Raw genomic sequence first — 12,231 nt, 5'->3', positions numbered from 1 at the left:
CTGCTGTGTGATTGTGTGGAATGTGATTTTTATATATTTTTTGGCAGAAAATGCACAAGAAAAGGCATTAGAAATAAGTCATCATATTACCTGTTTGTGGAACCTTAGTGGTTGGACTTATTACTGCAGGGAAAAAAAGGATAAATAGATAATGTAATAAAATGTTGGGAATTTTATTTCATCTCCCTTTTACTCCAAACAGTCATAATTAGCATACGTATTCATATGTATTCATCATATGTATTCCAAATCCCATATCAAGCTCGAGTTAAGCGATTCAAGGATAGAAATGAAATGGCTCTTTTACATGAACTCCTCCATCTGAGGCAGAAACTCTCCACCAAGCTGAAGTGGGCAAGCCACCCTTTTCCAACTGAGAACCATGGCCTCGGATTTGGAGGTGCTGATTCTCATCCCAGCCTCTTCACACTGGGCTGCAAACCATCTCAGTGCACGCTGAAGGTCCTGGTCTGAGGAGGCCAACATGACAACATAACATAACCAGCAGCCATATCACCCTGCAGCCCAAGACTGGTTTCCCACTAAGCAGGGCTGAGCCTGGCCAGTACCTGGGGAAAAGACCAACTGGGGAAAACCAGGTAGCTGCTGATAGAAATGTTAGTGAGGCCAGCAGGGGGTGCTCACTGCAAAAAGCAGTGATGAAATCGCATGGTCCCCAAATCGGACACTCTCCTGCCCTTGGCTGCATCTAGAAATTCGGTCCATAAAATTATGAACAGAATTGGTGACAAAGGGCAACCCGGGAACAAGTCTGAATGCGGACCAAGCTCCTGCTCCGGTCGTAAAGGGACCAAACAGCTCTAAGCAGAGGGCCCCAGTCCCCGTACTCCCAGGTCACCCTCCATAGGACGCTACGAGGAACGCAGTCGAATGCCTTATCTAAATTCACAAAACACATGTGGATTGGTTGGGCAAACTTCCATGAACCCTCGCACCCTGAAAAGGGTATAGAGCTGGTCCAGTGTTCCACGACCAGGATGAAAACCCCATTGTTCCTCCTGAATCTGAGGTTCTACTATCAGCCGAATTCTCAGAGACAGCCCCACAACATCCAGAGACTTGAGATCCTCAGGGCGAATATCATCCACCCCCGGAGCCTTGCCACCGAGGAGCTTTTTAAGTACTTCAGACTTCAGCCCAGGTGATGGATGAGTCCACCTTTGAGCCCTCAGCCACTGCTTCCTTAATAGAAGACCTGTTGGTGGGATTGAGGTGATCCTCGAAGTATTCCTTTCACCATCAGACGATATCCCCAGTTTAGGTCAACAGCTGCCAATCTCCACTGTAGACAGTGTTGGTGGGGCACTGCTACCCCCCTCCTGAGGCTTTGAACAGTTTGCCAGAATCTCTTTAAGGCCAAATGATAACCTTTCTCCATGGGCTCACCGAACTCCTCCCAAGCCTAATTTTTAACCTCCACAACTACCCGGGCTGCAGTCCGCTTGGCCTGCCTGTACCTGTTAGCTGACTCAGGAGTCCCACAAGCCACCCAGGCCTGATAGGACTCTTTCTTCAGCTTGACGGCATCCTTTACTTCCGGTGTCTACCACCAGATTCTAGGATTTCTGCCTTGACAGACACCGGAGACCTTACGGCCACAGCTCCAAGCAGCCACGTTGACAATGGAGATGGAGAACATGGTCCACTCGGACTCAATATCTCCAGACTCCCTCAGGATGAAGATCTCTCTGACAGGGGGCTTGGCCAAACATTCCCAACAGACCCTCACAGTATGTTGGGTTACCAGAGTCTGTCTAGCCTCCTCTACCGCCATCGGATGCACCAGAACTCACCACCAGATGGTAATCAGTTGACAGCTCCACCCCTCTCTTCACATGAGTCTCTAAGACATAGGTCAGATAAAACGACCACGAAGTCTAGCATCAACCTCCGGTCTAGGGTTTCCTGGTGCCACGTGCACTGATGGACACCCTTATGCTTGAACATGGTGTTCATTATGGACAAGCCGTGCACAGAAACCCAATCACAGAACACCGCTCTGGTTCAGATCAGGGGGACTGTTCAGCCCACTCACACCCCTCCAGGTGTCACTGTCCACATGGATGCTGAAGTCCCCCAGTAGAACAATGAAGTCTCCAGTTGGAGCACTTTCCAGCACCCCTCCCAGAGACCCCAAGAGGGCAGGGTAATCCACACTGCCATTCAGCCCATAGGCACACACGACAGTGAGAGACCTATCCCCTACCCCAGTGGTTCCCAAACCTGTCCTGTGGACCCACCACCAGTGCACATTTTGCATGGCTGCTTCATCTAACACAGTGGTTCTCAAACACGTCCTGGGGACCCCTCACCACTGCACATTTTGTATGTCTCCCTCATTAGAAAAACCTAATTCAAGTCTTGCAGTTTCTACTAATGAGCTAATAAGTTGAATCAGGTGTGTTAGATGAGGAAGCCATGCAAAACGTGCACTGGTGGGGGGTCACCAGGACAGGTTTGGGAACCACTGATCTAACACACGATTTAACTTATCAGCTCATTAGTAGAGACTGCAAGACTTGAATTAGGTGTGTCTAATGAGGGAGACATACAAAATGTGCACTGGTGGGGGGTCCCCAGGACAGGTTTGGGAGCCACTGCCCTACCTGAAGGTGTAGGGAAGCAACCCTCTTGTTCACCGGGGTGAACTCCAACACATGGTGGTTGAGATGTGGGGCTATAAGCAAACCCACTCCAGCCCGCTGTCTCGCACCATGGGCAACTCCAGAGTGGTAGAGAGTCCAGCCTAGTGTGGTTTCACAGCCAAAGCTGTGCGTGGAGGTTAGCCCCACTATCCAGGGTTTTTCCTACATTGAAATTTATTTGGCGGCCACCAAAACAATTTTTGTAAGTTATTTATAATTATTTATAAATCGATGTAGATGACTAATGCGAGTGACAGGGCGCATGTTAACTGAGTGACAGAGAACGAGCAGAGAGCCCGCGCGTGCACTCTCTGTCTTCAAAGCGATCACCGTCTGAGCTCTTTCTCACTCGCACATATCAATCAAAATCAACTGAACTGACATAATGGTAAAAGGTCGGAAGACTGAATCCATGTTCCACGTGGCACGTTCGCACAATATTTTCCCTGAATTACTGCTGGATTTAAATTGTGCTCAAAAAACGCACCTCTTTTGACAGACGTTTTGCATACGCAGCTGACATGAACCATACTTTCAAATAAACAGAAAAAATATCCTTATGAAGTGTTTCCTGTGATGACAAATCTTTTGCTTTATTGTAACAGTCTGGGTTCACACATAACACGTCTGCTTTTTTCCGATTCGCAGACTAATGACTTATTTGAACCGATTCATTTTAATGATCTGATCTGTCCAACACTGAACTCACGAATTGGTGTGTAATCATTAACTCACAACTGCTCTGAAATGAGAACGCAAGTGTGTTTACCCCATTAAAGGTCCCGTTCTTCGCGTGTTTTCGTAGCTTTAATTATATTTACAGTGTGCAATATAACATGAGTTGTTTCGCGTGTAAAAACAGTATTTTTCACACAATTTACTTATCTGTACAGCGCTGTTTCCTCTGTCCTAAAAACGGCTTGATGATTTCCTTGTTCTATGAAGTCCCTCCTTCAGAAAGACATAACGAGATTGGGCCAGCGCTTCCCGTGTTGTGATTGGACAGCAGCTTAGCGCACTTTGCCAGGTCCCGCCTCTTACTATAACGGGGCGATGCAAGCGCTGAATGCGCGCTTTTCTCCACGTGGGAGAGCAACGAGACCACGCCCCCATTTTTGCGTGTTCTTGTGGGCGGAGGGTTAGTCAACAAACAGTTCTAGTGATGTCATTACATCCCTGCACTTCCTGCTGTAGTCCAGACCGGCCGTTCGCTGTAGGCTTTGAGAGGGGACTTCGGTTAAATAAAATATCTCGCTTGGCATTGAACTTTAAGCTTTATAATTTTACAGGTATTATTTATGCTCTAACAGCAACATTTCACACTAACTAAAGTTTGAAAGATGGAATCGCGAAGAACGGGACCTTTAAACAAGAGTGGTTAATAAGAATTAGTTTTAATAATCCAGAGTAATTTCATGTATTTATTTTGAGTATTTATATTGATAATGTGTAGTAAATTATTCCCCCCAAAAATTTGTTTAGACTGGAATAAGGTGAAACCAGAAAAACACAAGTTTCAAGAGATCGGGTCGTCTGGGGTCTCGCCTTTGACTGTCGCCCGATCCACTACACACCGACCCCATACGATCCCTCCTGCAGGTGGTGAGCCCATGGGAAGATGGCACCACGTTTCTCATTTGGGCTGATTGAGGTTGCCCATGGGGGGAGGCCCAGCCGCCAGGCGCTCGCATACGAGCCCCAACCCAGCTGCGCCATGCCGGGCAACGTCTCTGTCCTTGTTTTTATTGTAAGCATACTGGGTTTGTGAATACCGCTAATTGTATTATATATAATTGTTCTACAGTCTCTACCCAGTATTTAGTTCAATTACTTGTGAAGTAACTGTAATTAAATTACACCAAAAATAAGAGTAACCCCTTACTTTATTTTTTCAAAGAAAAAGTAATTAAATTACAGTAAGTAATTACTTAGTAACTAGCTAGACCCAACAATGGAAATATCCAACCATTGTTTTTAGCTAACAGAAATTATTGCATTTAGTGCTGGACAATTCATTAATCGTTATTAGTCACATCCAAAATAAAAGTTTGTGTTTACATAATATATGTGTTTACTGTGTATAATTATATATATATATATATATATATATATATATATATATATATATATATATATATATATATATATATATATATATATATATATATATATATATAATATTTTTCTGAAATTATAATTATAATTATACACACATTATGTAAACACAAACTTTTATTTTGGATGCGATTAATCGATTGCCTAGCATTAATAAAACAGTACAAATGAAACCCTTGTATTTCTTATACAGGATCCTATAAGAACACCGTTTAACATTTATTTATTTTTCCTGTATACTATACCTTGTCTTAAGTTAGCCTGTTTTTATTGTGTTTCCTAATGTTCACTGCACAAATATGATGATAATTTACTGCAAATGTATTTTACATTTTTAAGCCTAGATAAGCACCACTAGAGGATCATGTGATTGGACATTTGCCTCAAAACATTAGTTACTGAGATACTGCGTTTACTCTTAGTCACAACTACTCATGTTACAAAATATGCTACTGTGAAATTTTACCATACATACCTTTGGGGGTTTTGCAGATAAACGGTAAGTTTGTGTAATCACAATGTCGTTTTTTCCATTTGTAAGATTTGGTAGAGATTAAAGCGCAGTCAGGATTCCAAGAATGGTCTTCATAGTCATCTTCATAATCGTTTTCTGATGCCCAGTTAGTGTAATCTACCACGCTGTTGTCTGACCATAACCAGTGTCCTGTGTAATTAGATAATCCAGGGTGAGTTCATTTGTAAGAAACCCTTTTAGAAAAATGAGTTCATTCACTATTTGTGTGAAGACTCTGGGGCGCTGGAAAAGAGCTGAACAGAAGAGACTCCTGTATGTGAGTAGGTTGGCACATTACCTTTCTGGGTGTGGAAAAATCCAATCCAAAACTCTTTGTAACTTTCAAGAAGCATGAGGTTGTCCTCTATAAACTTCTCTTCTGCTTCGTCCCTAATGCTGACAAGAGAAGCTCCTGATGAGAAAGAAAAATGAAGTGCAAACCTTGTTACTCTTGATTCTGTCATGCAATTGGGTAAACAGCTTTTAAAATTGATCTGTAACCTTACCCCATCTCATACAGAGTCTAGCTGCTCTGCTCCATGATTTGGTATCAGTCACAAAAGTATAGCAACTGTCTTTAAAAGGTATCCACCTTAAAGGATCATCCTCATCCTCTTCCTGGGGACAATGGCCAGGTTGCTGAGCTGGAGGAGTCGGGGGAATGTCTGGGGAAAATGTCACATGGAAAAGTGAGTTTAAGAGAAAGTGATGGATTACTGTACAGCCATTAAAAGAAGCACTATCTATTAAGTGTGGAATGATTGGATGAGAATCGTGGATATATGTTGCTGTCACAGCCGGATGCAGTAAAGGAGAGTCAATGCAGGATCTAATCGCAGTAGTCACGTTTATAATCACAATTTGATCAAAACGTCAAATACAGGAAAAATACCACCTGCTATACACTGAAAGGAACGGACAAAGAAACAACTGAAAATGAGGGCTATATACTAAATAAAGGGAGAAAATAAGAACAGGTGGAGTTAATCAATTATCAAATGAGTAACTATGAAATCAAAGGGAAATTACCAACAAACCATTGCTGTGTCCGAAATCGCCCCCTATACCCTCAAAGGGTTAGTTCACCCAAAAATGAAAATGTGATGTTTATCTGCTTACCCCCAGTGCATCCAACATGTAGGTGTATTTTTTTCTAAAGTAGAAGACAAATAAAGATTTTTAACTCCAACCGTTGCTGTGTGCCAGTCATATAATGGTGTGAATGGGTTACAATTCTATGAGAGCAAAACATACAAACAAAAAAACATGCTTAGACAACGTGCACAAAAACCCTGCTGCTCCTGATGACACATTGAGTCTCATCAAGTTTTCCCATTGGCTATTACTTCCGTTTGGTAAGGTCAAACTGGCGCGATCATAGATGCGGATCGGTCACATAAGTGATCTAAATAATATATAAAACTTGAGGAGACTCGTCGGGATATGAGGTAAAAAAAAAATTGTTACCCATTCACACCATTATATGACTGGCACACAGCAACAGTTGGAGTTAAAAATCTTAATTTGTGTTCTACTGAAGAAACAAAGACACCTACATGTTGGAAGCACTGGGGGTAAGCAGATAAACGTCTAATTTTCATTTTTGGGTGAACTTACCCTTTAAATGGGGCACTATTTGAAGGGACAGACATTTGTAGTGGTGTTCCAAGCCATAGTGGACGTTATCGAGTGTGCTCATTCATTCCCACAATTCACTGCAATAACGAGTGCACAATTGATGTACACTTAAAAGCTAGAGAATACCCATAATGCACTGTGAGAGCCGCGGGTTGAATGAATTACCGCATCTGCACATGACATAGCACATGAGAACTAATGAGATTCACTGCATTCTAAAAATATAAATAACTCGGACAATAAGGTATCCAGAGTTATTCACAGAATTTTTAATTGCCCACAATAGCAATACTACACACACGAACACACACACGCACACACACACTTTGTATCCCACCTGTTGTTTTCTCACAGACACTGTAGTAGGTTTGATTGCAGAGAGTCGTTCTCCAATCTCCTTCTATTTCCATGTATGCACAAGGGTGGTTGGGCCGTGGTTCAGAAGAAGCCCATTTCTCCATATTCATGGGCCAGTTATTCACCCATAAAAAATGTCCATTTGACTGTTCATGAATACAAATATATAATGAGTTGGTTTGAGTCATCAATATATCACACATACAGAGGAGTAGGAAATATGGTTCACATTTCATTTAAAAAAGCCTAATCTAGATAAAAAAATATGTGCTATTTACACACGTTTAATGTTTATTGAATATTGTGATTATTCCTTGAAATTGTAACGCTATGATTTTCCCTTTTTCACTCCGATGCAGTACCTTCTCACTGTTGAGACCAATCCACATGGGCTGCTGTGCTCTGAAGACCTGCAGCTCAAGGTAAGCTTGTGTTGTCAAGTGCCGAATGCTGGCAAGATGAGCCTCTTCTGCCTCACAGCGACTGTTTGCTTCACTCCATGTTAGGTTCTCTTGAATCACTTTCAAAGATGAATTTCCAAGCTTGACAAAGGTTTTAGGAAGTTCAGTTGGCACTGGGGCAATTCCAGGATCTGAACATGTGAAAAAAGAGACAATTCAAGCAGAATATTATGAATGATAAAAGTCTACAGATGATCAAACAATCTCTCTACAAGTCCACAGCACTTGGCAGAACTCACCAACATCACGACTGCAGATGAAACCGTAAGTAGAATTACAGTCATTTGCCACCCACTTGCCAGATGAACCAATGCCAATAACAACACATTTCTGTTTGAAAAAGAAACACAGGGACTGAAGCCTTTGTTATCAAAAAAAAAAAAGTTTTTGTACTTAGCTTATCACAGTACCTGTTCTTCTAAATAGTGATATTTTGTCCAATAGTATGAATGCCACTGTAAGAGAAACAACTAAATTATAAAATAAATTTAAAAGCAAACTAAACAATCCATAGTCATGCCAAAACATCTCCAGGTTAAAATGATTTATAATGTTCACTCATAAATGACAAAAATATGCTCATACTCTATAGTTATGAGGTTCCCCTTTGGCCCAGTCTGTAAATGCAACATTACTCCCATCTGTCCACTTGAACCTCCCATTTGCCAAATTGCTGAATCCGATCCAGAAGTCTGTGGTTTTATCTCTAATCATTGTTGTTAAAAAGGCTGCAGCAGATGGATGAATTTGATATAATACATTAAACATGCAATATATAAAAAATGATCAAGTCAATCAAAGGGCACTGCTAAAACAACAACAGACCAAATCAACATTTAGCAGATCAATACTTTAGAATAATGTCACATTTTTAATCTATCCATGCACAGAATATGACAAGATATTTACACGGTCATCATTTTGAGCAGTGCTGAATTTTTTTTTACCTTGTTGTTGTCTAATCATAATAGACGACAGATCTCCACCAAGCTCTCTGCAGTATTCTCTTGCTTCTTTCCATGTTTTCATGTCTTCCTTCATGTTATAACACTATTTCATAAGTAAAGGCTTTGTTTATTTTGTGAGACATAATTTTGCACTAAAACAGTTTAATGTAATTGAGCTGAGGCAAAACTACAAAAACTACATTAACACTATAACCATAAAATTTTATATTTAAACATTTGAACAATCTATTTCTAATATATAGCATTATAATATTTTTAGAATATGATTATAATTACTTTTCCCTCAAAGTTTGTCCACTCAGGAGCACAGCCTCCTTTTGGTTTTTGTGTAGGGGCCACCGTGGCATTAACTGGTGGAGACTCACTTCGCTTACAAAAAAAATTATATTCATCACCACAGTTGATGCTTTCCCAGAGTCCTGTAACATTTACAATTATTTTGTATTAGATCATTTAATTCACTATATCAAATGTAATATTAACAGTGATTTAATCATTCACAAAGAAACATTTCCTTCATCAAATATATCAGCGGTCAATAAAACATTCCACATAAAGACTTCATAGATCAGAAGATATGATGTACCTTGAGAGGTGGTCATCTTCACACATCTTTCCTCACTGTTTTTAAAAGCCGGCTGATTTGCTTCCCAAGCTTGAAATACTACAGGGGACCCATCCATCCACCTATAAAGAGCAACAATTATTTATTTATTTTGTTCATTTGTAAGTGGGCTATTTACTGTACTTTCTTTAAACTTACTGGTAAGACTCATCCAGATCAACTGTCAAACCAATGATAAAATCACTGTACATATATTTAGACTGCAACACACAGAAAAAAGCACTTCAGTGAGACAGTTCTGAGAAAGTAAATGCAATATAAAGCATACTCAAAATAACACTAATACAAGTGTTGTGTGATATGCACCCCAAAAATGCTGAAAACGTCACTCAGCCCATCATACCTTATGCCAGAGGAACAACCACTCTTCCTCATCATTGATTACCACAAGATCGCCGTGTGATTTCTTACAGAATGCCCGTGCCTCGTGAACAGACATTGCTGAGTACTGAGACACATAATACTGGTCACTTCTGAATTCAATCCAACCATCCTCTGTTTCATTATAGACTAGAAAAAAAGGAATACATGTTTTAAATTCAACTTTGCTTTTACCCCACCAGTGTAACCAAAAAATATTTATTTGAGTTCTTGAAAAAGAAGACTTACCTAGATCTGTAATATTTACTTCCTTTGGGGTCTTTCCTAAAGAGAAGGCAGAGCAGTTAGCTGTCAATTAAAAATGGAAAATAGAATTTTCTTTCCAATCTAGTGATGGCAGAACTGGAATTGGCATTGTGTACCTTTTCGAATCTGACAGTGCCAGTCCTTTCTGTCATTACAGTTCACGTCATTCCACATTCCATCCCTGTCCCACATTGAAATTCTCATTTCAACACAATTTTCAATGTTGTTCAAATTATTTGGTTCATCACTGGCCCAGCTTTGATAGGAAGACTAGAAGACGGCAGAAAAAAACCCTAAATAACATCAGTTGCAAAATATCTAGCATTAATTGTCTTTTAACATATTCTTTGTGAACTCACCGAAGAACCATCACTCCAAACGTAACCCACCGAGGGATCGTACATTCTATAACCAATCCATGCTGGATATCCTCTACAAGCAAAACCATGCAGTTTCTTTACATTTTTAATCATACATTTATGTATTCATCTGTTTCAGTCATGTGACCTGTCTGCACATTCACCGTATTTATGACCATCAGTGAACAAACATACGTGTTAAAAGAAAACCCAGCCAAATCTAACATTAGTGGAGATATTATATATATATATATATATATATATATATATATATATATATATATATATATATATATATATATATATATATATATAGGGGTAAAAAAAGTATTTAGTCAGCCACCAATTGTGCAAGTTCTCCCACTTAAAAAGATGAGAGGTCTGTAATTTTCATCATAGGTACACTTCAACAATGAGTGACAGAATGAGAAAAAAATCCAGAAAATCACATTGCCTGATTTTTATAGAATTTATTTGCAAATTATGAAATTATGGTGGAAAATAAGTATTTGGTCAATAACAAAAGTTTATCTCAATACTATTATATACCCTTTGTTGGCAATGACAGAGGTCAGATGTTTTCTGTAAGTCACCAAAAGGTTTTTACACACTGTTGCTAGTAGTTTGGCCCATTCCTCCAAGCAGATCTCTTCTAGAGCAGTGATGTTTTGGGGCTGTTGCTGGGCAACACGGATTTTCAACTCCTTCCAAAGATTTTCATGGGGTTGAGATCTGGAGACTGGCTAGGCTAATCGAGGACCTTGAAATGCTTCTTACGAAGCCACTTCTTTGTTGCCCGGGTGGTGTGTTTGGGATCATTGTCATGCTGAAAGACTCAGCCACGTTTCATCTTCAATGCCCTTGCTGATGGAAGGAGGTTTTTACATAAAATATCACTATACATGGCCCCATTAATTCTTTCCTTTACACAGATCAGTCATCCTGGTCCCTTTGCAGAAAAACAGCCCCAAAGCATGATATTTTCACCCCCATGCTTCATAGTAGGTATGGTGTCTCCTCCAAACACAAGTTGAGCTTTTAACAAAAAGTTATATTTTGGTTTCATCTGACCATATGACATTCTCCCAATCCTCTTCTGGATCATCCAAATGCTCTCTAGCAAACTTCACACAGGCCCAGACATGTACTGGCTTAAGCAGGGGGACACGTCTGGCACTACAGGATTTGAGTCCCTGGTGGCGTAGTGTGTTACTGATGCCTTTGTTACTTTGGTCCCAGCTTTCTGCAGGTCATTCACTAGGTCCCCCGTGTCGTTCTGGGAATTTTGCTCACGGTTCTTGTGATCATTTTGGTCCCACGAGATGAGATCTTGCGTGAAGCCCCAGATCGAGGGAGATTATCAGTGTCCTTTGACAGCTCTTTGGTCTTGGCCATAGTGAAGTTTGAAGTCTGACTGTTTGAGGTTATGGACAGGTGTCTTTTATACTGATAACGAGTTCAAACCGGTGCCATTAATACAGGTAATGAGTGGAGAATAGAGGAGCCTCTTAAAGAAGAAGTTACAGGTCTGTGAGAGCCAGAAATCTTGCTTTTTTTTTGTAGGTGACCAAATACTTATTTTCCATTATAATTGGCAAATAAATTCTTTAAAAATCATGTGATTGTCTTTCAGTTTAAGTGTACCTATGATGAAAATTACAGGCCTCTCTCAGGCTGACTAAAGACTTAATGCTTTTTTGCCCCACTGTATATAATATATTAGGTATATTACTGTATATATTATAAAATATATATTAGGGCTGTAAAAATTAACTAGTTAATAACGTGTTAACGCAAATTAATTTTAACAGCACTAATTTTATTAATGCGCAATTAACGCAGCGCACATTTTCTGTTTGATCCGTGGTGTAGCCTGTAGTTGGGATAAATGTAAAGGATGC

At 40.1% G+C, this 12,231-nt stretch overlaps 1 protein-coding gene across 3 annotated transcripts in view; it reads right to left on the bottom strand.

Annotated features, from left to right (window-relative positions):
* LOC137089973 (macrophage mannose receptor 1-like) overlaps positions 1 to 12,231 on the bottom strand; it is a 31,458-nt gene that overhangs the window by 4,058 nt on the left and 15,169 nt on the right. For all 3 annotated transcript variants that reach the window (XM_067453593.1, XM_067453595.1, XM_067453594.1), the window contains exons 16-32: positions 10,331 to 10,403; positions 10,088 to 10,241; positions 9,954 to 9,989; positions 9,688 to 9,854; positions 9,483 to 9,544; positions 9,306 to 9,406; positions 8,996 to 9,138; positions 8,699 to 8,801; positions 8,337 to 8,479; positions 8,162 to 8,206; positions 7,991 to 8,081; positions 7,653 to 7,882; positions 7,271 to 7,436; positions 5,802 to 5,960; positions 5,594 to 5,707; positions 5,257 to 5,445; positions 91 to 123 (exon numbers count right to left, since the gene is read on the bottom strand). In XM_067453593.1, coding sequence (XP_067309694.1) covers positions 91 to 123; positions 5,257 to 5,445; positions 5,594 to 5,707; positions 5,802 to 5,960; positions 7,271 to 7,436; positions 7,653 to 7,882; positions 7,991 to 8,081; positions 8,162 to 8,206; positions 8,337 to 8,479; positions 8,699 to 8,801; positions 8,996 to 9,138; positions 9,306 to 9,406; positions 9,483 to 9,544; positions 9,688 to 9,854; positions 9,954 to 9,989; positions 10,088 to 10,241; positions 10,331 to 10,403 — 2,009 coding nt within the window. The remainder of the gene's footprint in view (positions 1 to 90; positions 124 to 5,256; positions 5,446 to 5,593; positions 5,708 to 5,801; positions 5,961 to 7,270; positions 7,437 to 7,652; positions 7,883 to 7,990; positions 8,082 to 8,161; positions 8,207 to 8,336; positions 8,480 to 8,698; positions 8,802 to 8,995; positions 9,139 to 9,305; positions 9,407 to 9,482; positions 9,545 to 9,687; positions 9,855 to 9,953; positions 9,990 to 10,087; positions 10,242 to 10,330; positions 10,404 to 12,231) is intronic.

Source organism: Pseudorasbora parva, chromosome 9 (assembly GCF_024679245.1).
Source record: "Pseudorasbora parva isolate DD20220531a chromosome 9, ASM2467924v1, whole genome shotgun sequence".
Taxonomy (NCBI): Eukaryota; Metazoa; Chordata; class Actinopteri; order Cypriniformes; family Gobionidae; genus Pseudorasbora; species Pseudorasbora parva.
Note: the sequence above shows the minus strand (reverse complement) of the source record. Positions and strands in the feature narration are given on the sequence as shown.